We start from the raw sequence: 27180 nt of genomic DNA on the forward strand, positions 1-27180 counted from the left end.
GGGCTATAATTGCGAAAATATATATATATACTATATATATATATACTATATATATATATACTATATATACTATATATATATATACTATATATACTATATATAAATATACTATATATACTATATATATATACTATATATACCACCATATATATACTATATATACCACCGATCTGTATGATTTTTTCAGACAACAATATATGCTATATACGTAAGCTTTCGTTGAAATTTGAAGCCTCTAGCTCTTAAAATAGGGCAGTAATTACGAAAAGTTTCTTATCTGAACAATCGGTTGTAGGGGATATATACTATATATACGACCGATCTCATCAATTTTTTCAGGCAACAATATGTGCAATATACGAAAGTATATGGTGAAGTTTGAAGCTTCAATCTGTTAAATTGAGTAAGATATTACAAAAATCCTCTTTTTCTGAAAAATCGGTTGTATGGAGGATATATGCTATAGTGGTCCGATCCGGCCGGTTCCGACAAATGTCTAATCGGACATCCAAATACACCCGCTCACCAAACTTTATCAAGATATCTCAAAAATTGAGGGACTATTTTGCATACAAACATACAGACGGACAGACGGACATGGCTAAATCAACTCAGCTCTTCAACCTGATTATTTCGGTATACTTAATGATGGGTATATCTATTTTCCTTTAAGGACTTACAATTTTGGGTTGCGTGACGAAATTAATATACCATTTCATTTTCATGAAAGGTATAATAAACAAAGTAAGCCTAACTAAATCAAACAAACGAATTTAGAAAAAGCTAATACTATGTAACAAGTTAAAGAGAGTTACAAGAACAAAAAACAAAGTGTTTATATTTCCCATTTTCCCACAAATTAGCCGCTTTCAATTCCATGGCTCACCGGCTAGTAAATGTGCCGCTCAGTGATTCGGCATACAAAAAAGAAAAGGAAAAAATCGTGAGCATCGCGAAAACAAATGGTTATAGCTCCAGCATTATATTGCAAATAATTAAAAAGCATCACAACAAAAAGGAAGGAAGGGAGAGTAGTTCATTCTTTGACACAGTGGGCGTGGATGATAAGAAGACTTGGTGTAGCATGACTTACGATCTAAAAAGCTTTAATGATTTACAAAAACTTTATAGGCAAGTAAACGTAATGTTGGCCCCAAAAACAACAACAAAGTTAAAATCACTATTGAAAACAACGAAGGACAGATGTAAAAATTTGGACAAGCCGGGCGTATATTCAATAACGTGCTCGCAGAAAAACGACGATGGGAATATATGCGGCGCAAAGTACATTGGTCAGTCGTCCCGCACTGTACGAATTCGGATAAATGAGCATTTAAAATATATAAAGAATATTGACCCGAGAAGTGGAATCGCTGAGCATGCTTTATAGAATAGGCACCGAATAAGCGAAGACGATTTCCAATTAATAAAAGCAGAAACAAATAATAGCAGATTAAATATACTAGAATCTTTACATACATATATATGCAAACAAAAGTGACTCGGTAAATCGTGATACAGGCCCATTGTATTCGAGTCTCTTCGCAGACATATATAATTACTTTTTTTTGTTCTTGTAACTCTCTTTAACTTGTTACATTGTATTAGTTTTTTCTAAATTCGTTTGTTTGATTGAGTTAGGCTCACTTTGTTTATTTTTATTTTGTTTTGGTTAGTTGATCGTAGCAACTGATGAAGACACTACGTATGTGTCCAAACAATTGTATTGCTTTTTTATTTTAATTTTAATAAAGACAAAAACAATAAATATATTGTTTAAACAACTTTAAGGTGTATCAATTTTATATTGTCGTGTGTGTGAGTCGTTTACCGCTCTAAACTAACTATTTAGTGAATATTCCATATATTTTATTTTCTCCTTGCGGACGAGGCCACGGGTAAAGGCTAGTATAATATATATATAGTAATGATGCATACCTCTTGAGGTAAACCCACTTCTTCGGAATGGTCTTTATACGACGAATAACAATAGATACAAGAATACAGATAAGGATAGAAAAAACATAGGAATAGGGGGAAGAAGGCATAGGAGAAGGAAAAGGGAACGGAAACGAAAATTAAAAAGTATAGGGGACGGCGAACGAGAGAGACTGAGAAGGAGAGGGATAAAAAGATGGAAGAGGAGTGGGCGACGGAGATGTAAAGGAGAAGAAAAGGAAAAGGAGAAGGGGAAGAAAAAGGAGAACGAAAAGGAAAACGGCAAGGAAAGAGAGAAGGAAAAGGGGGAAAAAGGAAACGAAAAGAAGGGGAAGGAAAAAAGAAAAACGGAACGGAAAAGGAAAAGGGGAAGGAAGAGGGAAAATAAAGGGAGGGGAGAGGAAAGGCGGAGGGAGAGGAGGAGATCGAGGGGAAGGAGAATGAGAGGGATATAAAAAGATGGAGAAGAGGAAGAACCATAGGAATGAGACTCAAGAGATCCTAAATGCCAAAAAAGACTGTTCCCTGTGCAACCTTCCCCGGGAGAGGAATGGCGAAGAGGACTCATCCGGGGAAGGGAACCGGTTTACTTGTTCATGGATTGGTCGAATATGGACGGAAAGGTTGGTGGGGGCCTGTTGTCAAGAGGTAAATGTAAGCCGTAAATTTGAGTTGGTTGATCACTACAGCATCTGACATCCTTTGCTCTGAGAGCAATGGAGAAGATTGTAGGCCACGAGATTAGATCAAAGGCTCTCGATAGAATACCACTACTTCGAGATCAGCATGCATATAGTACAGGCAGGTCGACAGAAACTGCATTGTATCAGCTGTCAGAAATCCAAAGTGCGTTCGAATGCGGAGAGGTTGCGCTGTGCGCATTTTTGGACATAGAGGGGGCATTCGACAACACGGCCCACGAGAGTGTGAATCGGGCACTCGAGAGAAGAGAGATACAACGTCCAATCCGTATGTGGATAAACGTCATACTGCATACGAGGATTGCCGAAAACGCGAGTGGGGACGGTACAGTAAAGATCAAGACAACGAAGGGATGTCCACAAGGGGGCGTCCTGTCACCCCTGCTGTGGAGCCTGGTAGTAGATGAACTTAAACAGAGGCTCTCAGAGAACGGAATCCGATGTCAGGGTTACGCGGATAATATTGTTATAATTGTAAGAGGCAGATTTGAAAACACCCTTTGGATATAATTCAAAGGGCATTGAGGGTACTGAGGTGGAGCTAAGTATCAACCCTAACAAGACAGCCATTGGTGTGCAGACGTATTGCAGGAAGATTCTGGGGATGCAGCCCAAAGATCCTAAGATGTATGTACACTACTATAGTCAGACCTGTCATAGTGTATGAAGTAGTTGCGTGGGCATCAAGTACAACCATGGTGACCGTACAAAAGTCACTCACGAAGCTTCAACGCTTGGCATGTGTCTGCATTACGGGAGCTATGCGAACATGGCCGACGGTGGGAATATAGGTGCAGCTTAAGTTAACGCCTCTACACATAATAATTGAGCAGTCAGCCAGGAGTACTTTAGTAAACATAGCAAAAGAGGGATGCGGAAGAGGCAAAGTGATAGAGTCACGGAACATGGAGAAGCTGAAGGAGCAGATTCCACTCATCCAACTTCCCAGGAGTACTTTAGTAAACATAGCAAAAAGAGGGATGCGGAAGAGGCAAAGTGATAGAGTCACGGAACATGGAGAAGCTGAAGGAGCAGATTCCACTCATCCAACTTCCCAGTGATGACACGAGGAAGCTAATTAAGTTTGAGAAGCGCTTCAAAATTGAGCAGGGGAACAAGTGTACATAGGACACCTCCAGAATTGAAGCGCTTCACCAGGAACACACTATAATATGGTACACCGATGGCTCGAAGCCACCGGAAGGCATAGGAGCGGAGATCTTCGGCCCCCGAACCAATCGGAAAATGTCCATGCATCTTCCAAGACGAAGTTTTCGCCATGAGCCGGTGTGCAGAGATAAATTTACAGCGGGGATATACAAACGAGGGAATCGCTATACTCAGCGACAGTCAGGTTGCGCTCAAAGCACTATCTTCAGTTGAGATTAAATCATCAACAGTCCTTGAGTGCATAAAGAGGTTAAGCAGTCTAGGGGCCGATAACAACATCCGCTTAGCCTGGGTAGCTGGACACAGAGGAGTGGATGGTAACGAGCTTGCCAGGTTGGTGGCGGCGGAAAAGCCAATAGGAGCCGAGCCCATCATACCGATAGTGTCACACACAATAAGGGAAGAGTTCAGGCAAAAAGAAGCGTGCCTCAACGAACAATACTGCCGCGAAAAACCACGATAGGAGTACAAGCGATATTAAGCTCCCAAAAAGCAGCCTTAGAATTTTAACCGGCATACTCACAGGTCACTGCAGGCTAAAGAGCAACATGGATAATTTAGGTACATATATCGTCTAGTAGCCTCTGTCGATTCTGTGATCGCGAAGATAAGACTGCAGAACACATCCTGATGGAATGCGATGAAGTCGCGAGATGAAGATGAGAATTGAAAGAAATTAAAAGGCGAATATTGGGTATTTTCTTCTTTTCTTACTGAAAAGTTGAAAACATTTTCTACTTTCATAAATTTTTTTTTTTTTTTACAGAAAATATCATTTTTTTACTCACCACAGTGCTCGTTATTAGATTTTCACAACGAGTATTGCGAAGAACACGAATCGCCTAATATGAAGTGATGTGATAAAATGAAAAAATTAATTTCCCAGCGAGCATGAATTCTTTTTTTTTCACTTCATAGAACGTGAATTGACGCTTCCCAAGGCAGTCGGTTCTATGTACCGGAGCGACTCGGGATTTTTTCCGACCAAGGACTGTCATTTCAGTGTGACCCCATCTAATTTGTTTCGTCCCTCCCACAAATTGTAATCCTCCCAGCAGCTCCTTGCAGCAGGACTGCTCCATATTCTCTTACTCCGGGAAGGCATCGAATCCAATCCGGGTCCGTCTCCTGACCCCGGTCCTGAGAAATGGTTTTGCTGCATCTGCCGGAAAAGAATCTTTTTAGGACGGTCATACTCTGTTCAGTGTGTCTCGTGCAAGGGATGGTTGCATCGGACAGGTTGTTCTGGGCTTGATCCCAAAACCCGACGTCCACGTAACTTTTATAAATCTTTTGTGGCTCCTTGCTGTTCACGCCCAAGGGCGTCCCGTAGTCTACGTCTTAGCGCCCGCCCCCCCCCCCCCCTACCTTCCAGCAGCCCCGCTGCTCAGCAAGCCACAACAAGTACCCGCTGCTGCTCGCGCCCCACGGCGCCAACAACTCAAACAGCTGCTACCACTCATAACTACAATCTTCGTTGTAGAGTCGGAAGCAATGCTGAGCAGCAGCCCCTGCCCCCGTCTTCTCCCCCCTCTTTTCCGGCAGCAATCGTGTAGGTCAGGGAAACAGACTCTTAGTCCCTACCTCCGTTTGCACCGTTTGCCAGCACAGAATATATATGTTTGCGACATCCGCCCAATGCAGCTCCTGCCTTGGGTGGTGCCACTTCCCTAGATGTTCTGGTCTCCGCAACGGCAACCCCCCGACGGGTTTCATCGCCCCATGTTGCCAGGCCGCAAACCCAAATCATCCGGGTACCCCAATGCTTGCCCAAGGACGCCCAGTCCTAGGGCCACAACAGAAATTGCGTCCTGGCCTTCCCCAACCCAGTCGTAGTCACCCGTCACTTACCCCCAGAGTGGCGACGTCTCCCCTTATGCACTTCAGAATTCTGCAGTTAAACTGTAATGGACTAACTGGGAAGATTACGGAGATAGTCGATTTCATGAAGCGGCACAACATCCGCATTGCTGCGATTCAAGAGACTAAACTCACAGCAAGATCTGCATTGCAGACCTGCTCTGGGTATAACGTCCGCGAAAGCGGAAATGGAGGCGGTCTCGCGTTTATCATACACCACTCTGTGCAGTATTGCATATTTGATCCTGGCATCGACCGCAGGGACAATGTCTTAGAACGTCAAGGCCTATCTGTCGGGTCAGGCGATGCAAACCTAGAAATCATCAACATCTACATCCCTCCTGCCACCTGTTGCCCCAGTGGATACCGCCCTAATATCAAGGCCTTACTCACTGGCAACAATCGCATTATCTTAGGCGATTTCAATGCCCATCATGATCTATGGCATTCAAACTTACGGGCGGACAGTAGGGGTGAGATGTTGGCGGATCAAATAGAAGAAACGACGTTCTGCACAATAAACGGAGACGCCCCAACACGTATGGTAGGAAGCTGTCACAGCTCGCCAGATATATCAATCCTGAGCGCAGAGCTCGTAAACTGCGTCAACTAGCAGCCGATGGTAACATTGGCATCCGACCACCTGCCCATACTTATTTCGCTTGAGCGTAACGCCGACTTCATCGTCACTGAAAAACGCACTTTCATAAACTTCAAACAAGGAAAGTGGGAAGAATATAAATCCTTTACAGACAGCCGCCTAGCTGCCCTCCCTATCCCGACTGATGCCCGCCAAGGGTAGCGTGCCTTCCGTAAGGTCATTAAATCCGCCTCGGCACATTTAATTCCCGCCGGGAGAATTCCCGAAATCCGGCCCCACTTCCCGGCGGAGGCCGCAAACTTAGCGAGAGAACGTGACCTTATAAGACAGCTTGACCCAGGCGACCCCCAAATAAGGGATATAAACCAACGCATCAGATTGCTTGTAGATGAACACAAGCGGGCGAAATGGGAGGAGCACCTAAGAGGTTGTAACCTCTCTACCGGTGTGGGTAAACTTTGGTCCACCGTAAAGTCCCTATCGAATCCGACTGAGCACAAAGACAAAGTTTCCATCGCCTTTGGCGACAAAGTGCTGTCGGACGCGAAAAAATGCGCGAGCGCTTTCTGCCGACAATATATAATGCATCCTACGGTCGACAAAGATAGACGGAGAGCCAATAGACGCGCACATAAACACAAATTCAGCGCGTCACCAATCACCATCACCGCTAAAGAGGTTGAGGACGCCATTGGTCGTGCTAAACCATCCAAAGCAGTGGGCCCAGACGGCATAGCCATGCCGATGCTTAAACACCTAGGGAAAGAGGGGTTCAAATATTTAGCACATGTCTTCAATCTGTCTGTTTCCACCTTTGTCATACCTGAGAAATGGAAAATGGCCAAGGTGGTCCCGCTACTAAAGCCTGGGAAACCAGCTAACATAGGTGAGTCGTATCGTCCGATATCTCTCCTATCGGCAGTGGCAAAGACGCTTGAAGCCATTCTGCTCCCTTATTTCCAAGCAAATTTGCAGCTAGCCCCTCATCAGCATGGCTTCAGAAAACTCCATAGCACTACCACCGCGCTGAATGCCATTAGCACCCAGATAAATTGCGGTTTAAATCAATACCCCCCACCATATAACAGTACTCGTAGCGCTAGACCTATCAAAAGCTTTTGATACGGTCAACCATGGCTCGTTACTGCAGGACCTGGAAGGGTCTACCCTTCCCCCATGTCTTAAAAGGTGGACCGCAAATTATCTGGGTGGTCGGCAGGCATCGGTGCAATTTAGAAACGAAACATCAAAACCAAGGAGAATTAAACAGGGGGTGCCACAGGGTGGTGTCCTATCCCCACTTTTGTTTAATTTCTACATATCTAAGCTACCTTCACCACCGGAAGGAGTCACAAACGTTTCCTACGCCGATGACTGCACAATAATGCCCACAGGCCCAGGCCCAAAGATCGATGCGCTATGCAATAAAATAAACGGCTACCTCCCTGATCTCTCCAGTTTTTTCGCCTCGCGAAACCTGGCATTATCACCGACTAAATCTTCCGCGACCTTATTTACAACATGGACGCCCCAAATGTCGACCATTTTGAACATCCACGTCGATGGCACTACGCTACCGACTGTCCGACACCCCAAAATCTTGGGTGTGACGTTTGATCAGGATCTACATTTTGGTGAGCACGCAGTCGCAATTGTTCCGAGAATTCAGAGCCGTAACAAAATCCTCAAATCCCTCGCTGGCAGTACTTGGGGGAAAGATAAAGAAACGCTCATGACTACATACAAAGCAATTAGCCAGCCGATTACGTGCTACGCGTCACCCATATGGTCGCCAAGCCTAAAAATCACCCACTGGAAGAAACTACAGGCCTGCTTAAATACTGCTCTCAGAATCGCCACGGGCTGTCTTCTTATGTCCCCAGAACACCATCTGCATAATGAGGTGAGAATACTCCCCATCAGGGAGAGAAATGAGATGCTGACCAAACAGTTCCTGTTGAATACCCAGAAACCTGGGCATCCCAACAGACATCTGATTGATGAACCAGCACCGCCTAGGGGCTTAAGGAGTCATCTCCGTAAGCATTTTGAGGAAGTACGGCACCTGAGAACCCAGCCGTATGAAGTGAAAAAACACAAGCAGGTCCTTGGTGAACTCCATAAACAGGCGTCGGACCTTTATGCCGGGAATTGCCCGGTGAATCCAGTGCTTAACGAAAATTATCCAAAACTTGCGGAAGAGGAACGCATACTCCCCGGGGAAATGCGTGTCACTCTTGCTCAACTTCGTTCTGGATACTGTAACATGTTAAACTCTTACCTATCCAGAATCAACCCTGACATACAAAATGTATGCCCCGCTTGCAATGTGTCCCCTCATGACACCAACCATCTCTTCAATTGTAATGTGGAACCAACGCCTCTAACACCCCTTTCCTTATGGTCCACCCCTTTTGAAACGGCAAGTTTCCTTGGACTCCCGTTAGAGGATATTGATGACAATTTGTGATCGGTCACGGCTATTAGGTGGGGCGAGCATTGCTACAACAACAACAACCCCCTGGTATCTGAGGTGATTTTCGAGAGGTGGCACGCTATATTTTCTAAAATATGGCCGCGGCAAATTTTTTTTTTCACGGATAAATTACGGTAAATTCACGCCAATTTTCCCAATAGGTAATTTTTTTCCACGTAAAAGTTGTCTTGCCAACTTCATAGAGGTACAAAACACAACCTATTACCATCACCGCCAAGGAGGTTGAAGATGCCATCGTTCATGCTAAACCATCTAAAGCAGTAGGCCCAGACTGCATAGCCATGCCGATGCTTAAAAACTAGCGCATGTTTTCAACCTGTCCTTGTCTACCTTCGTCATCCCCGAAAAATGTCCAGGGTGGTTCCGCTACTAAAGAATGGGAAACCAGCTAAAGTAGGATAATCTTATCGTCCGATATCTCTCATATCGCCAGCAGCGAAGACGCGAAGCCATTCTGCTTACCTATTTCATTGCAAACATGGTTCTTTGCAATCATCAGCATGGCTTTCTAGAACTACATACACTACCACCGCGCCTAACGCCATCAACACGCAGATAAATTGCGGAATCAAAAACTCCACCACAGAACAGCACTCGTAGCGCTAGACCTATAAAAAGCATTTGATACAGTCAACCACGGCAAGATTTGGAAGGGTCCTCCCTTCCTCCAAGCTCCAAAGGTGGACCGCAAATTAGAAGAATTAAACAAGGGGTACCACAGGGTGGTGTCCTATCCCCGCTTTTGTTTAACTTCTACATATCGAAGCTGCCTTCACCACCAGAAAGAGTACCCTAGCGGGTTAGGGGTCTTAGAATATACCCACGACAGGAATGCCTGTCGTAAGGGGCCACTAAAATATTAAATTGATTCAAGGGGTTGTGTAGCGCAACCCTTTTTAGTGTTTCCAGCGAAATGTATAGCCAAATGTCAACCTCGCCTACCTGTAGCGAATCCTGTCTCTTTAACAGCCGAGGCTCTGGCGACCCCGAGCTCCTCATGAATCTAGAGGGCAGAATGGCCTTGAAGGTTTCATGTGGTCATACTACATCGTTCCCAAGTCTCGGGCTAGTACCTTAATGATGATTGTTACCAGAACGTACCGAATCTGCATCCCGCAAAGCACCATCAACATAGATAACCCTCCCCAAGGCCTTCTTTACAACAACAACCACTGTATCCTACGCCGATGACTGCACGATAATGGCCACAGGTCCCGGCCCACCGATTGTGTGCTATGTAATAAAATAAACAGCTATCTCCCTGATATCTCGAGGTTTTTCGCCTCGCGAAACTTGATATTGTCACCGACCTTTTTTACAACATGGACACCGCAAATATCGACCATATTGGACATCCATGTCGATGACGTTACGCTACCGACTGTCTTACACCCAAAAATACTGGTGTGACGTTCGATCAGGATGTATATTTTGGCAAGAATGCAACCGCAATTGTGCCTCAAATCTAGAGCCGTAATAAAATCCTAGAAATCTCTTGCCGGCAGCACTTGGGGTGAAGACAAAGAGACGCTCATTACCAATTACAAAGCAATTGGCCGGCCGCTTGCATACTACACATCCCCGATAAGGTCGCCAAGCCTAAAGGCTACTAAGTAGAAGAAAATGCAGGCCTACCAAAAAATCTCAGAACCGCTACGGGCTGTCTTCTCATGTACCCAGAACACCACCTACACAATGAGGCAAAAGTATTCCCCATTAGGAAGAGAAAAGAAATACTGAACAAAATGTCTATTGAAATCTGGGCATCGCAACAGACCTCTGATTGATAGGCCACACCAACCAGGGGCTTAAGAGTCATCTTCGCAAGCATTATAAGGAAATATGGCACCTGAGAACACAGCCGTATGAAGAAAATAAACACAAACAGGTCCTCAGTCATATCCACAAAAAAGCGTCAGACCTCTATGCAAGGAATTGCCCAGCGAACCCAGTTCTTAAAGATAAATACCCTAAACTCGCGCATCACTCTAGCTCAACTTCGATCTAGATACTGTAACAGGTTAACTTCTGACCTATCCACAATCAACCCCGACATACATTATGTATGTCCTCCTTGCAAAATGCCTCCACATTATCTTTATTGCAATGTGGAACCAACCACCTAGCACCCCTCTCACTCTGATCCACCCTGTTGAAACTGCAAGTTTCCTTGGTCGCCCCTATGGAATGGGGCGAAGCATTGCTACAACAACGACATATTGTATATCCTGCATGCGATATGTCCTGACATGACACCAGATAGATAGATAGATAATCAATTGAGGATCGCACTGCGACCATTGGTCTACTGTGTCCTCAGCTGCTTCACAGCACCACATCCAAGCCGACATCCCTGATGAGCCCCAGCAGTTCACCTGGCTTGATGTGAGAATGATGTGGCCATGGTGAACCCATAAACTTAGCCCTGCGTCTTGAGATTGCGTCACACTGCAAGAGGATATGGTCCGCCGTCTCCGCTGATCGATCACAAAATCGGCATGTGTTGGTCGATATTATACCCAGCTTTTGCATGTGACTGTTCAGCCTACAGTGTCCTGTAAGAATACTCTTAGGATTCTTAGGTTATCTTTCGAGAGGCCTATTAATGCCCTATATCGAGTTGTGTTGTAACCAAATAATAGTAACTTAGATTGCCTCAGGCCTGGCCTTTCCCTTTCTTCTACTAATAGATGCCCCCTAATTTCCTGTGGGCCTACTGGCAGGAGCGACTCGGGACCAATAGGTCGTGTCGTTGCTGCCTCTCTGGCAAGGCTGTCCGCCTGCTCATTACCCTTAACTCCCCTGTGGCCAGGAACCCAGGCCAGCATTACTTCGTTGTGTGCTCCTAGTTGATTTAGCTTTTCAACGCACTCAAGGACCAGTGCGATTTTATTTCAAACGCCGAAATTGTCTTGAAGGCGGCCTGACTGTCAGAGTATGGCAATTGTTTTATTGGAGTATTTGCGCTGAAGGTTTAGGTCAGCGCACCGGCTTATGGCGAATACTTCCGCTTAAAAAATACTCGGGTATGCTCCCAGAGGTATTGATATCTTGGCTCTGGGTCCCACGACTCCCCTCTGGCGTGTTCGAGCCGTCAGTATACCATACTATCCTATTTACTGATGAATGCTCTCAATTCTGCTTTCCTCCCATGTACCCTTGTCTCCCAGTTCCACTTTATACCCTTTCTCATACACTATCTGCCTGACGATATCATCCCTCGGAAGTTGAGAGAGTGGGATCTTCTCTCTCAATTCCTCCATGTTCCGGGACGATATGACTTTATCTTTGCCCGAGCCCTTTTTGACGATATTCAGGAGGGTTCGCTTGGCTGACTGCATATTGTTGGGCATGTGCGCATTGCTCCTGTGATGCACACATGCCACTCGCTGAAGTTTTGACAGTGCTTGCCTCGTCGTCGCCCGAGTTGTTCTCGATGCCCAGGCTATCGAGCCATATGTTAGCATAGGTTTTACAATCATGGTGTACATCCATCTTAGCACATGTGGGCTACAGCCCCATGATTTGTCTGCTAGACGTTTGCATACCATGATGGACCACGTGGCCCTAGTTTTCATGGAGTCGAAGTGTTGTTTCCATAGAAGCTTGGTGTCAAAGGTGACCCCCAAATATTTTACAGCGGCAACACTTATGACATCCCAAGCTTCGTCTCGGGTGCATCTCTGAGAGTCTACTTTCAAAATGTTGGCGGCATGCGCACCAAATCTAAAGACTTTCTTTTAGCTACGTCTCGTTTGGACTACGACGTATACGTCATCGTTGAAACGTGGCTCAACGAAGACTTCTTTGATGATGAGTACTTTGACCCTAAGTTATTCCTAACTTTCCGTAAAGACAGAGACTTCGCGAACACAGGTCAAAGGAAAGGTGGTGGTGTCCTAATTGCAGTTAACAGAAGCCTGCATTCATTAAAGTTTCAACTACATAATCAGGATACGCTGCTCGATCAGCTGTGTGTCTGTGTTTCCAGTTCGTCTGGCTCTACTTTCATTTGTTGCTCGTATATACCGCCCAATAGTGGTGATTGCTTATATAATGGTCATGTGGAGAACATCGTTAATTTATGCGAAACTCATACTGATGCCAACTTCTGTATACTTGGAGACTTCAATCTACCAGATATTGTCTGGTCAGATTTTCAATATAATGGAATTTTGACACCTACCAATGTCACGCGTTCTAATGAAATTAGCCTCATAGATAATACCTTAAGTTGTAATTTGATTCAAATCAATAATTTATTTAATACTCTCTCGAGGTTACTTGATCTTATATTCGTCGACGAGAATTTAATATATCAACTCTCTGAGAGTACTTTTCCTGTATGTCTATCTGATAGGCATCATATACCAATAGCTATTCATCTACATAACTTTGATGCTATCCCTACATCACCTGGTTTAGATAATTCCCCTTTCAACTTTCGTTCTACTGATTTCGGCGAGCTGAACAATGTATTATTTGAAATTAACTGGGTAAACATATTTCCCTCTAATGACGTCAGTGTTTGTTATGATATTTTCTTATCGAATTTGACTGAAACATTTCAAAGTATTGTGCCTCGTTTTGGGCCCAGGCTTCATAAATTACCATGGTATAATAAAACTCTTAAGAGGTTGAAAAATAAGCGTAACAAACTCAATAACTTATTCAAGGCAGATTCAGATAATATCGTTCTCAGAGAACAGTTCACTACCAGTGTGCGTCAATTTAATGTCCTTGACAAATTCCTTTACAATCGCTATATGGGTAGGCTCGAAAATGAGCTTAAAGAAAATCCCAAAGCCTCTTGGAACTTTATCCGATCCAAACGTGGTTCGACGAATATACCGATCTGCATGAGCTTTAATGGTGTACGCTCCCAGTCCCTACCAGAAACAGTTGAGCTGTTTGCTGATTTCTTTAAATCAAACTTTGATGATGCTACTGTAGATCTGAATGACTCTTATTCGCGATCCGGGCTCTATGATCGTCTAGATTTTGGCTCGCTCGTGATCTCCGGCGATGACGTCAGCAATGCTATGTCCTCCCTTAAACCCTCGTTAAAATGTGACAGTGACGGCCTCTGTGCCTTTGTCCCGAAGTTCTGTAGTTTATCTTTGTGCATACCTCTTCGGCATATATTCAATTTATCCCTGTCTTCCGGAACTTTTATCGATAGGTGGAAAAAAAGTTCCATTTGTCCAATCTTTAAAACAAACAGTTTGCTCGAAGCTTTTTGAGAAAATTATAAAAGAGAAGCTAACTTTTGTCATCAAAAGCGTCATTGAGCCGTGCCAACATGGGTTTGTGGCCGGTCGCTCGACTGTTACGAACCTAGTGTCGTTTTCTGATTTCTGCATCTCGCATTTCAGGACGGTTGCCAGGTAGATAATGTATACACCGATTTCACGAAGGCTTTCGATAAAGTATCGCATAAAATCTTATTATTTAAACTGGAATCCATTGGATTTCACTCTGTTTTCCTATCATGGTTAAAATCTTATTTGTCGAATAGGTCCTTGTGCGTCGAAATTGAAGACTGTAAGTCCCAACCCTTCTTGGCAACATCCGGGGTACCTCAGGGTAGCATTCTTGGTCCTCTTTTATTTGTGCTCTTTATTAATGACATTGGTTCCTGCTTTAATTCGTCTGATTTCCTTTTATAAGCAGACGACCTTAAGATTTTTCGTAGAATTAATGGCCCGCCAGATGCAGTGCTCCTACAAAATGATCTAAATAATCTTGTTGCTTGGTGTAATGCCAATAGTCTCTACTTAAATGTCAAAAAATGCTTTCAAATGTCTTTTTCCAAGTCGTCTACCCTGCATACCACGCCCTACGGTATTTCAGGTGTTCCACTGGCTTCTGTCAGAGAATTTATTGATCTAGGTGTTGTCTTCGACACCTCTTTCTCCTTCGTTAGTCATATCTGTTATGTCCTTCCGAAGGCTTACAGAAACCTTGCCTTCCTTCGCAGATATGCAAAAGACTTCAAGGATCCCTATACCAGGAAGGCACTTTTTATCTCTTTAGTTCGCTCAAAATTAGAATACGCCTCAGTTGTCTGGAATCCCATCTATAGTGGCCACTCTGCTAGAATAGAGAGGGTTCAAAGAAAATTAATTAGATTTTGCTTAATTTCTATTAACTTTGACGATCCAACCCCATCCTATTACTCGCGATGCATGCTTATCAATCTCCAGTCTCTTGAAATCCGGAGAGCTGCGCATCTACTAATGTTTGCTTATGATCTCATCACTGGCTCTTGGGATTGTTCAGCTCTTCTAGCTAAAATTAATTTTAATGTACCTAATAGGTGTCTTCGTACTTTCTTGCCCTTTTACTTGCGTGTCGGTAGAGCTCACTATTGCATGTTTGACCCGATTTTCCGCGCACTTACCGTATTTAATAGACTCTCAGGGAGTTTCCTTCTTGATTTCTCTTTGTCGAGAAGTACGTTCAAGTCTTCTCTGGATTTGTGGCTGTAATTTGTTTTTATTATTTATTCATCTCATTGTTATCTTTTTTCTTTTTTATTATTTACACGGTAATTAATATATACGTTTGACTATATAGTTTTTATATCTTTCTATTCATTTGTATCTAGTCTGTAAGATTCTTTTCGTTCATAGACTTAATAAACATATACAATTCTAGTGTCACGCCATCTGTTGTTATTGCTCTCAGGGATGGTAGGACCCTTCGTCTGGTGAAGGGGATGATGATTGTCTTTTATGGGTTGATATTAAGCCCCACGCTGGCGCACCATGCCCTTGTAATGTTCAATGCTCTTTGTATTATGTCACAGTTCGTACTCTCGAATTTACCCCTTGCAATTATCACGCTGTCGTTAGCATATCGTTGGCATCTTATGCCACTGTTTGATAGCTTCTGCACGAGTTTATCCACTACTAGGCTCCACAGAAGGGGTGACAGGACATCTCCTTGGGGCACCCCCTCGTGGTATTAACCTTAACTGCGATGTTGCCTACATGGACTTCAGCGATTTTTGTACGGAGTAGATCGTCAATCCATCTCTGGATGGGCATCTGGATTCCTCTTCTCTGCAGTGCTATGTCTACGCTTTCGTGAGATGTGTTGTCAAAAGCACCCTCGATGTCGATAAAAGCGCAAAGCACTGTTTCCTCTGTTTCGAACGCCCTCTGAATTTCAGATGTTAATTGGTACAGATTGTCCGTGGACATGCCCGCACTGTAGGAATGCTGGCTATGATGTAGGGGCCAGCTCTTGTGGAGCCTTGCCGCAGCAGGTGTGCTGGAAATTCCCACAAAGAGATTTCTAAAACTTTGCCTTTTTGCTTTCCTTATCTCTTTATTGTACTTTTTTAGATTTTTGAGTGTATTCCTCCCAGTTGCCGGTTCTCCTTGCCACGTTAAAAAGTTTCCTGACTTTCCTCCTTAGTGACGTCAGATCATGCGACCACCAGGGGGGTTGTCTTTTTACCTTTAACTAAGGAAACTCCGCAACTGGAGTTATAGGCATCTATCATTATCTGATTAGCCCTGTCCACTCTGCTCTCTAACTCGGTACAATTGGTGCTTATACATTTGTTCTTGAGGCTATCTACGTTAGCCTCTATAATTATTTTGTAGCTGCCCCAGTCTGTTTTCCTGGGATTTCTTTTAGGGTTGGCTTGCCCCGATACAGCACCCAGCTCAAACCTTGTGATCCTGTGATCCGAAAGGTAGGGTTATTCTGAGACCCTCCATTACGAGATCATATTCTCAGTTAGGTTGTTGCCGAGTGTTATATCAAGGACATGACACCAACTATCTTTTCATTTGTAATGTGGAACCTACGCCTCTGACACCAACATCCCTAGGGTCTACCCTTGCTGAAACTGCTAGTTTCCTCGGACTCCCATTAGAGGACTTTGATGACAATTTGTGAGTGGTGGCACCCATTGAATAGGGCGAAACGCTGTTAACATAACAAAATCAGCGTTCATGTTTGCTTTTCTTATTGAGCTAATAAAAAAAATAGTCTTCCCGATCATTATCATTAACTTGCTTGACTAGTGTTGAAATTTTAAAAACAATATGGCTATACCTTAAAACTTGCAAATGTCTCGTCATAACCGCAAACAGTTAATCTGACAAACTTTATTTTGTACACTTAGATCAATAGGGTGTCAAGCCAATAATATGATATTTTTAAGTTCTTCACATCACCGGGTTCCGTAACTTATTACCTACGGATCTGTATACTCTTGAGATAATTTGAATTGATCGCTATTCATATCTAGGTGTGTGATATGGTGTATCCAAGAGGCCTACACCGTTTTAATGGCTTAAAGGGTCTAACGATTTTGAAGGATTTTCTCGAAAAGCATTATAATCAAATAGGTCAACATAAGTTTAATTTACACAAACATACCTGATATTGAACCAATTGCCCAACAAAGCGTGTTTAAATTTTTCCACGAAAACTCAGTACCATTCACTTGGTTCATTAATTTGAGTGTCATTATACGTTCGGTATCGGCATAATCCAAATGTGTCAAAAAAACAAGCGTTTCACGCATATTTTTATATAAATTGATAGCGTTAGTATCTTTCATGAATTCACGCACTACTTCACCATTTTCATTTTCGACAACGAGCACCTCTTCTGGTTTAGCCATTCGGGATATCATAATATAACGCACTTTTGATAAAATATTGGCGTAAAAGCGGCGACGGGGGAAAGCATTTCGCTTAGCCAATGATACTGCATCAGTTGGACTGAGATGCGCAGCAGCACCTGGAAATGACTCACTATTGTAAAGATCTTCAACTAAATTATTCCAGTACTCCAAGCAAATTTTGAAAACTTCAACTTCCTCTACTTCTGATATCATAACCAAATAAAGTAGTGCTTGGTTTAAAAAGTCAATATATTTGACATCTTCCACAAGTTTTCCATGCTCCTTGAGGAATGTACACAAGAACATTGCCAAATTTTGAACAAATACTTGTTCAGTGCTACTGCCATTCGCATAAATATGATTCATATTGGGATTTTGTCCAATCATTTGATCCAACTGTACCATTGTATCCTTAAACATCCGGGCGAAATTTTCATTATAGTCTGGTACAGTTAGCCCAGCTATCTCAGAGAGGCACTGGAGCGTTACATTTCGAAACATTGGGACACTGAGGAACTTAAAAATAAGAGTCTCAATTAACGCCGTCTCAAATATATATCCCAAAGGTATCCAGCTAAGGAAACGTAACAAGGTTTCCAAAGTAACTTGAATTAGAGGAGCGTTCATAGAACTCTCTAATACAAAAGAACACAATTGAAATATTTGAGAGAATTCTGAGCACATTGTATCTTTAAGATGTTTTGCTTTCGTTTGTGTTATTTGTCCGGCAGAGAAATCAAAAACCTCTTCACTTAAATTTTTCAAAATAATCATGTTATTTTTGCAAAGACTTTCATTAGTTTTCGATGCTCCTACTATATCGCCTATAAATGTTTCCCAATTTCGCGGCCATTCCCGTTTCAAGATTTGAACCAATATCAAATTTAGCTTGTTCAAGTATACCTTATTTGCCTCCATGGTTTCGGGATCTGATGATGTTTTAATAATAAGTCCCACAACGTATTTTTTGATTCCTTCACACTGATTGCGAGGTAAAATTTTCCAGCGCGTCTTAATTACCTCTTCAAGAATTTGCAGTGCATAAAACTTAGTTCTCTGATTTTGGGAGAACTCTAAAATGCTGTCCACGCGTGTCCAGGCATCGGGATGCTCTCGTAATGTTGTAAGAATGTCTTGTGCAAGACGCAGCTGCTCTCCCTGTGACGTATACAAACATTCTACAATCTTGTCCAGTAAACTTATATCAAGCTTCTGAGAAAAATCCAGCAATTTGCTAGCTTCCTCCGTTGACAACATAGCCATGGCTTTATAATAAAAGCAGCGCTCTCGTCTGCGTCTATCGTTGACGTTTGAATTAATTTTGTTGAAAAGGGTAAATCAATGTTGTTCCCGTTTACAGGGCTATATATTTCACTGGTGAGTAAAACCTGAAAATTAAAATAGTATTAATAATGATCTTAAATTTTTTTAACAATAAATAGGGCACGCTTTCGCGTCTTCGTTGCACTTTTCAATGTTCCAATATTCTATCGCCTCTTCATTAAAGCTATTGCGTCGCATGCGGCAATCAAGTTTTATAGAACCACGACTATGCATTTCTCACAGAAAGGTGTTTAATATAATATTTACTTTTTCATATACATAATGAATACATTTGGCTAGTTCAATTTCACCACGCATACTTTTTAACCAAAAAACTTAGTTTCAGAGAAATGTGCGTGTCCCGCAAAATATGTCCATCACATCGTTTCTTCTTCTTTGCTTTATGTATCGCACTTACCAAGTACCAGCAGCCGTCGTTATAGCGCTCACCTAAAATTTTGTTAAAAATGGAGAGTAACAGCAAACCACCAATGGACAATAATTCCCTCTTAGAAATTATGAAACCTCAATCGCAAACTTTCATTCAAACTTCTAGCTCAACTCAGTACGCTCTTTCACACCCACAATCATAAAATTTTATAAAATACTAGCGATATTTTATTTCTAAAAAATCGCTGATGACCGCAAAACGAAACTCACACAAATTCTCAAAAAATCTTCACTTTCGTCATTTTACTTTGATGTTAACTTCGTCTTTCAACTAATCCCAAAGAAAAGCGTCCCAGGGTTGCATGGGTTAGTATCATAGTTCAACTATATACAGGTCATAGTGTATAAGTACAAGTGTGTTGACTTGTATAGGTACACTATGATACAGGTTGGCTCATCTGTAAAGCAACAAAATATGTCTGTTCAAATTGTCAAAATCTGTGTATTGGTGTTGGTGCGAATGGTATGGAATGGAAACAAAACTTAGCAGTTTTTGTATGTGTAAGTAAAATGTTGCCAATGTGTTGGTTTCATTTTGAGTTTGCCATCTCCTTTTGACAATCCCTTCGACCATGCAATGACATATATAAAATCAGCTGATGAGATGAGCCAACCTGTACATAATTGAACCATGGGTTAGTATTAAGTTCAGAACAAGTTATTTATGTGCAAATGTTAACTTTCTAAAGCATATATGAGACTACTTTATTTTTGCTTGGATTCCAAGCTAAAAAAACTGACGAAGCTTTATCGGAACTTCGAAACACAAAAACAATTTCTATCATGAAAAAAGGAGACCACTATTCCCCTAAAATTAGTGAGTTTGACATGTTTTTGTTTATGTTTTACATTTTATTTTTACATTAACACTTATAACAATAAAAACAATGCAAATAACACGCGAAAACTACTTCGGTCTCTAATGGTTCACTTTTTTCACAAGAAAGTTGATTTTAGCTGTGTTTTTATGCACCAAATTTTCAAACTAAAAACAAAATTTTCATGTGTCAGAAAAAAATAATGAAAAAACGGCCACATGTCAAAAAAAACTTATCGAAATACAAACTGGCTCATTTGTTTTTAAGGAACAAGATTGTATTTTCCTTGTATTTCGTTAGTTTTTTCAAATATAGTTGACACACTTACACCAGTACTGAAGCCGTATTTGGAGGGAGTGCGACAAAAAATTGAAGATAAAATACAAGAAAAAATACTCGAAAGTAAAGTAGTGTCATATAGGTATAATCAGTTATCAACGAAATATATATTATGTGTGATAAGTGGTCAATTGTTATATTTATCTAACCAGGAAATTATCAGTAGTAGTGCAGTTTACGGTACCCACCCCAAAGTTGGGCCAAGATTTTCGGGTGAGGTATCAAAAGACGCGTATTAATCTCGAGAACAATAATCCGAAGGCGGAAAAGAAAAATTTTATCTCCGTCCGGAGATATTTGCAGTTTAAGTTGGCGATTTTAATGTGGTTGTTGTTGTGTGTACCCTCAAAAAAAATTGTGCATCACCGTGGCGGTAGCCACGGTTATACCACACACCCGGACTTGGCATGGCGTAGCCCAGGGTTATGCGGCAGTTACCCACCGACGTGTGCCGTACGTAAGGACGTTTGTCGTACGAAGCACGTTTGACCGAACTCTCAAGCCCGTAGGAATCAATGTGTGTGTCTGTGTACATGTACATAAGATATTGTTTACAGATAAGCACTGTTGCCATTGACCATTTTGCATGTATGCTTATGGAAACATCAACTTTTTCCAATTTAATTTTTGATATTGTAAAAGGCCGGAATACTTATAAATAAGTATAAATAGATTAAATATTTATAATCAGCACTTTTACATAATTATTTCGAATTATTTTCACAATTTTTCAAACTTTAATTAGGCGTTTTTGCATAAAATTGCAAACGGTCAAAAATTAGCGCACAAAAGTTTACTAGGCAACTCTGTCTAGTGAGAGAGCGATCAGCTGACACGTTCTTACGGAAAAAATCAAAATTGTTTTGATTTCTACGTTCCGGGCTACGTACGTACGGGCGTTGCACGTCGGTGAGTTTTCGTTTACATTGCACACTCATAAGATAGGTCGTGTCAGCTGACACGTTTTTTCTACGTACATTCGTGAGTAACCACGGCTTTATTTTTGCGGCCGAAGGCCGCCAACGCAGAAAGGTGTTCTGCGCAAAAATACTATGGATCCCACTCCCGGTTTCGGAGGGACTCGCGGGTCTTTTTTCGGTTTTTCGTTAATATCTTTTGAACGGGTAAAAAAAGTTAACTTCCGCTTTCGGATTCTTGATCTAGACGTGAATGCGCGTTTTTTGATACCTCACTTTGGCCCAAATTTCGGTGGGTACCGTAAACTGCACTATTACCAAATTATCTTCAGGAAAATTAAATCGGATACTTTTTTTTGGTTGGATTTATATAAGGTGACACGATTTTCAAACTTTTGTTGATGTGTAGGGGTAGAGGGGTCATAAAAATCACAAAATTATCATCCGCAACTCTTGGAAACTCTTAGTTTATGAACTATAAGCTTTTTAATTTCCAAATTTAGTAAAATTTCAACTTAAGTCCTGCACTTAAAATTGGGGTCGCATATGTCGATAGCAGTATCAAAAGACGCGTATTTGTGTCAAGATTCAAAATCCGAAAGCAGAAAGTATATTTTTTATCTTGTTTAAAAGTTATTCGCGGAAAACCCGTCTGTACTATTGTCAATTTTTTCGTTGTTGCAATTAAACAAACGAAAACATATGAAGGTGGTGAATAGTGTTGCCAGCTCTGCAACAATGTCTTTTTACCTTGGTAGAACATTATAAGGTGGTGTCCTTCTGCGTAGTACACACTTCTGGGCTTAAGTGCAGAATATATACATTTGTCAAATTAAAAAAAATTTATATGAGTATCTGTAGTGGTGTTTACGGTGAGTTCAACCGTATAATTTTTTTTTGGTGCAAATAATAACTATAGGGGTAATTCCACGTCCAAAGGTACGCAGAAGGGTGTACTACGCAGAAGGATATCGCCGTGGCGGTAGCCACGGTTATACCACACACCCGGACTTGGCATGGCGTAGCCCAGGGTTATTTTTTATAAACGCGGCCGAAGACCGCCTATGCAGGAAGGTGTTCTACGCAGAATTAAAATTTTAAAAATGTCCACCAAAACAGAGCTTTTTAAAATTTTTGGTAAATAAAGAATAGAAAACTTAAAGATATATATACATAAGATGAAAGGTATTTTTATAAGTTATTTTTGGATATTTTTGAAATCCATCCCCTAGTTTCGGAGATATTTTGATTTTAAAAATTCATAATTTCGCCTTTTGACATGGAATTACCCCCAAGCCTTTCATTTGACCCAAAAAAGAAATATACCGTTGGAATCAGCATAAAAATCTCTATAAAACCCGACTTTCTTATTTTTTTTTTTTACAAATGTATGTATTCTGCACTTAAGCCTAAAAAATTTTAATATTTACTTAAAAATCTTGCGTTTCGCTAAATTAAATGCATTAATTTAAAATTATTCAGAGAATTACAAAAACAAAATACATAGATAGTGTATGTTTGTTTGCATTTATGTCGACGTGCCACCACCTTATAATGTTCTACCATGATAAAAAGATATTGAGACCAATTCTGAATATTCCCATGGGAGTTCATATCCCACAAATTTGTTTCTCCCAAAAATAATTTCTCCCAAATATAAACTCCCTGGGAGAAGATTTTTCCCAAAAGTTTTGGGAAGAAGAATTCGAAGTTCGAATCAGCTGTTTCGGGTAAATTTGAAATTTCGTTTACAAGTTCTTATTTAGCGCGAGAAAGAGTTAATTTATAAAAAATTATAAAATCGTCAATTTACCTAGAAATAAGTTATTGCAATTCGTGTCTGGTCGACTGCGCGTACCCGCAATAACGTAATACACTTGTGATATATTTTCTACGGTTTCTATCTTTTCTAGACCCAAACTCATAAAATTTTAAACATTTCTTTGTGCGCGGCATTTTCCAAACAAAACTGTTACGGAATACATTCCTTTTTTGCTAAAGCTTGTTATTTCGCGGGGTGATCAGTTGTGGAAGTGGGTTTTGTTTTTGTGGGTGTGCTTCGCCACATCAAAGTCCAAGAGGCAAGAAGATAGTATTTTGGCAGGCTTGGTGACCCTATCGGGGACGCGTATCATGCAATCGGCCGGCCAATTGCTTTGTAAGTGGTAATGAGCGTTTACTCCAAGTGCTCCCGGCAAAAAATAAGAGGATTTTATTACGGCTCTGGATTTTAGGAACAATTGCAGTTGCATGCTCCATATGCCATAGATCATGGTTGGGATTGAAATCGTCGGTAATTCTATACGACAGCATGACACTGCTTACGCGTCCAAAAATATGGAAAGAGGTGTCAAAGGACGCGTATTAATCTCGACAACAATAATCCGAACGGAAAATAACAATTTTATCTCTGTCCGGAGATATTTGCAGTTGAAGTTGGCGATTTTCATGTGGTTGTGTAATGTTGTTACCCACAAAAAAAATTGTGTTTTGCGCGGATATAGTTTTGGTCTTGTTACGGTCTGCTGCTACGGTCTATGGCTGCGATCCACTTAGGAGCGAGTTCACGGGAACACGCCTAGCGGTGTGGCGAAGGTTGCGATAAATAAAAATATCGAAAAGAGAAAAAGATAGACCGGCCATCACTAGAAAAATTTTTTCCTTTTCCTACCATGAGTTTCCGCCGACCAGACACGAAAAATTAAGAAGAAAAAAAAAAAAAGAAACCCACTACTAGAAGGAGCGAAGGAAAAAACTACAATTGCTTGAGCCTAAGTTTTGGCGGCCCTGCGATTGCACAAAAATCAAACACCGCTCAAATAGAAGCTCGAAACCCGGCTGAGAAGTGTGAAGAACGCGAGTGTGAATCCAAAAAGATATCTCCTACACCTGCACAATTAGAGAAAAGCAGATATCACGAAAATTGTTGCAAGAAGAATTCTATCTGTGCGCAAATAAGTTACGTTCTAGTACTTAATGGTTTTTATACTACAACAAAAAGCTAGGAAGAATCGATAGCGCAAGTACCGGCACAGTCCATTCCGGCGAACCTCTTTTCGTTTCGTCTATTTTGGGTGGTAATATACATTACAACGGGTGTGTTGTATTGGCACAAACTCAACGTGTGGAATATCCTGTTAAAGTAGGTCGGCGGGTCACAGGCACACCTGGCGAGGAAAGTACTAGTGATTCCGATTCAGATTCAGACGGCACTAGACTAGTGGTGATGAGAATCCTTGGGGTCCGAAGATAAACCCCTCTCCCTACGGTTATGAAGTACACCACCACTTTTGGGAAAGCCTCCAACACCACCCCCGCCTACCGGGCCAGCAGTACGCAGCAGCATTACACAACGAACGCCAAAATTATCACCAAGTCATCAGGGTCGTAAAGGTCAACACGGAGTTCTATTGCCACCAGGTTCACTTGATCACCTCAGACAGAGCGCAACAACCAAGGACAGTACCAACACCAACCTGCAACGACAACGTTTAAAGCAATGGGTGAGTTCGTTCCAAAACGAAATTAATATTAATTCCCAAAATAAACGCTCACTTTTAGGCACAATAAAATAAATTTTTAGATGATTACATATTTTCGGTAATACATTTATACTTAGAGTGTTTATAAGTTGTAACTAAACATTTAAATATGAATTTTAGTATTTAATGAGTTGTGGTTTTTTTTCTTTTAACACGCGCTCCCAGTAACATTAACGTTTAGTTTCACTACATTAGGAATTTGGTTATATAGATATATATAAAAGTAGTACATACATATAAAATTGTTGCACATTGGCGCGCGTTGACGCATTTAGGATGCTACAGTCTTAACTCTACTAGAGCGCAGTTCCAGTTGATTTATCTATTTACATACATTTGTTTTGCGTTTTCCTACTGCTAAATATTGTTGTTAAATTTGCCGAAAGGAGGGACAAAGTTAGTAAATGTGCTAAATCTTAATACATTTTCACGTTTAGAATTTCAACTAAGTTTAGAAATGTTTAAAGGAATTTCAACACATATTAGAAATGTTCGAATGTAGTTTATTGTAGCACATGCAAATGAAAATTTAAATCAGCTAGGAGCTTGCTGATACGAGAAAAGTATAATTAACGTAATTGGATACAATCGAATGAAATTATCGTAAATTGGAACTTAGAAAAGAAAAAAATAAAAATTTTTACTAAATACAATCCAAGGTAAATTGGAGTTTGGAAAACTATAATTTCAAATAGATATGACATAAGGAAATCTAATTAAATCCTAACCAAAAAGGAAAATTCTAAGTTAGAAATAAGAAAATGTAATTCAAAACCAAACAAAAAGAAAAAAAAAAGGAAATTAGGATTAGGAAAACCAGGCTTAGAAAACTAAAATTCCTGATAAATCAAAACACGCAACCTAAGATAACTTGAGGAACAAAAAGGAGAAAAAAAAAATTATATATAGGCAATTTTTTTTCTGAAATAACAACATGCTATACACATACCTATGTAAAAGAACACCCAATAAACCAAATATACCAGAAATAAAAGGAACTATAATAAACTACAATGCAATTAAGCAAAATTTAATAAACTAAACGATTAAAAATAATAAGAATACAAATAAATTAAATAAAATACAATAAAATAAGATAAACTAAAATAAACTAAAATAGAATAAAGTAAAATAAATAAAATAAAATGAAATAAACTGAAACAAAATAAAATAAAATCAATTTCAATAACATTAATCTAAATATATTAAAAACCAAAAGCAGCCTACGATCAAACAAAATATTTTTTTTCTCTTTTTGCTTAGGGCTATCCTTAAAGCGTGTCAAATAAGTTCTTAGACGTTTCGAATAAGTTCGTAGATAAGGGCAGCTTGGTTTGCAACAAGCACTTAAAATATAATATCGGAACGGTTGTAAGGAATATATAATGAATTGCTGTAAATAAATTTTGTAATAAAATGGGAATGCTGACGTCGCTATTTATTTAGAAGGCACTTAGGGAACAGGTAAGGGGCCACCGAAATTATAGGTGCGTCGGTGGCCATGGTTATTTGAGGGTGGGTTAAAGCACCGGGCGTCGCAACACCACCCGCGGCGCCCCTCTGTATATTCGGCCCTTTTTGTGTATTTCCCTTTTGTTTATTTGTCTTTGTATTTCAGCTTTTTTTTATTTCATTTTTCAGATTTAGTAACCGGTCGTTTCCGGTTCGGTTAGTTTTTTTGATCGTTAGTTTCTTTTTTTTTGAATTTGAATTTTTTTTTTAAAATGTTGGAAAGTCAACGGTTTGTCCGTGGCATCCGGTTCGACCGGATGTCGTTTTAATTTTGAATTTTAAGCGTTTTGAGTCGGTCTCTGCGCTTCTGTCGGGTTTGTTTTGAATTTGACAGCTGCTCGTTTTGATAGGCATTATAGGAACATTTTTCTGTTTATGGCGCAGGAACAGTAAGGTTGGCAAGGACCCGCCCCAGCCGACAATGACTAGCCACTGTGCACCAACATATCATGCCGACCGCCTTCCTTACTGCTTCCCTTGTAAATGCGATACCATAACAGATGGCGCCCAACGCCATTTGGTGCCTGAGGCGCTGTCGCGTTGATCATTCCGGGTCAACTTGTGAAGTTGACCATCCCACCAGTCCAAAGGTGAGCAGCCGCAGGAGCAGCCACCTGCGTTGCGGTGGGATGGTTGGACGGATCAAGTTGTCCGAAGTGATCATCGTTGACAGTTGCTGAGGGCGCCATAACAGATGGCGCCCAACGTGGCACCTAAGGCGCTGGCCGCGGGGGTCAGTCGGGCCAACCTGTGAGGTTGACCATCCCACCAGTCCGAGTGCGCAGCCACAGAAGCTGCCACCTACGTTGCGGTGGGATGGTTAGACGGATCAGGTTGTCCGGGCTGGTCATCGGGGGCAGTG

The 27180-nt window shown here is 41.2% G+C and overlaps 1 protein-coding gene across 6 annotated transcripts in view; it reads right to left on the minus strand.

Moving 5' to 3' along the window:
• Positions 1 to 19486, minus strand: part of emb (exportin-1 emb) — an 81029-nt gene extending 61543 nt beyond the window's left edge. The window contains exons 1-2 of one of the 6 annotated variants that reach the window (XM_067765714.1): positions 19401 to 19486; positions 17168 to 18805 (exon numbers count right to left, since the gene is read on the minus strand). In XM_067765714.1, coding sequence (XP_067621815.1) covers positions 17168 to 18680 — 1513 coding nt within the window. In that variant the 5' untranslated portion in view covers positions 18681 to 18805; positions 19401 to 19486. Of the gene's footprint in view, positions 1 to 17167; positions 18806 to 18885; positions 18960 to 19007; positions 19139 to 19158 lie in introns of those variants that run through there. The other 5 variants (XM_067765715.1, XM_067765713.1, XM_067765717.1 and 2 more) reach the window with 5 other exon arrangements.
• Between the last annotated feature and the right edge of the window lie 7694 nt (positions 19487 to 27180).

The sequence above is a fragment of the Eurosta solidaginis genome, chromosome 2 (assembly GCF_040869045.1).
Source record: "Eurosta solidaginis isolate ZX-2024a chromosome 2, ASM4086904v1, whole genome shotgun sequence".
Taxonomy (NCBI): Eukaryota; Metazoa; Arthropoda; class Insecta; order Diptera; family Tephritidae; genus Eurosta; species Eurosta solidaginis.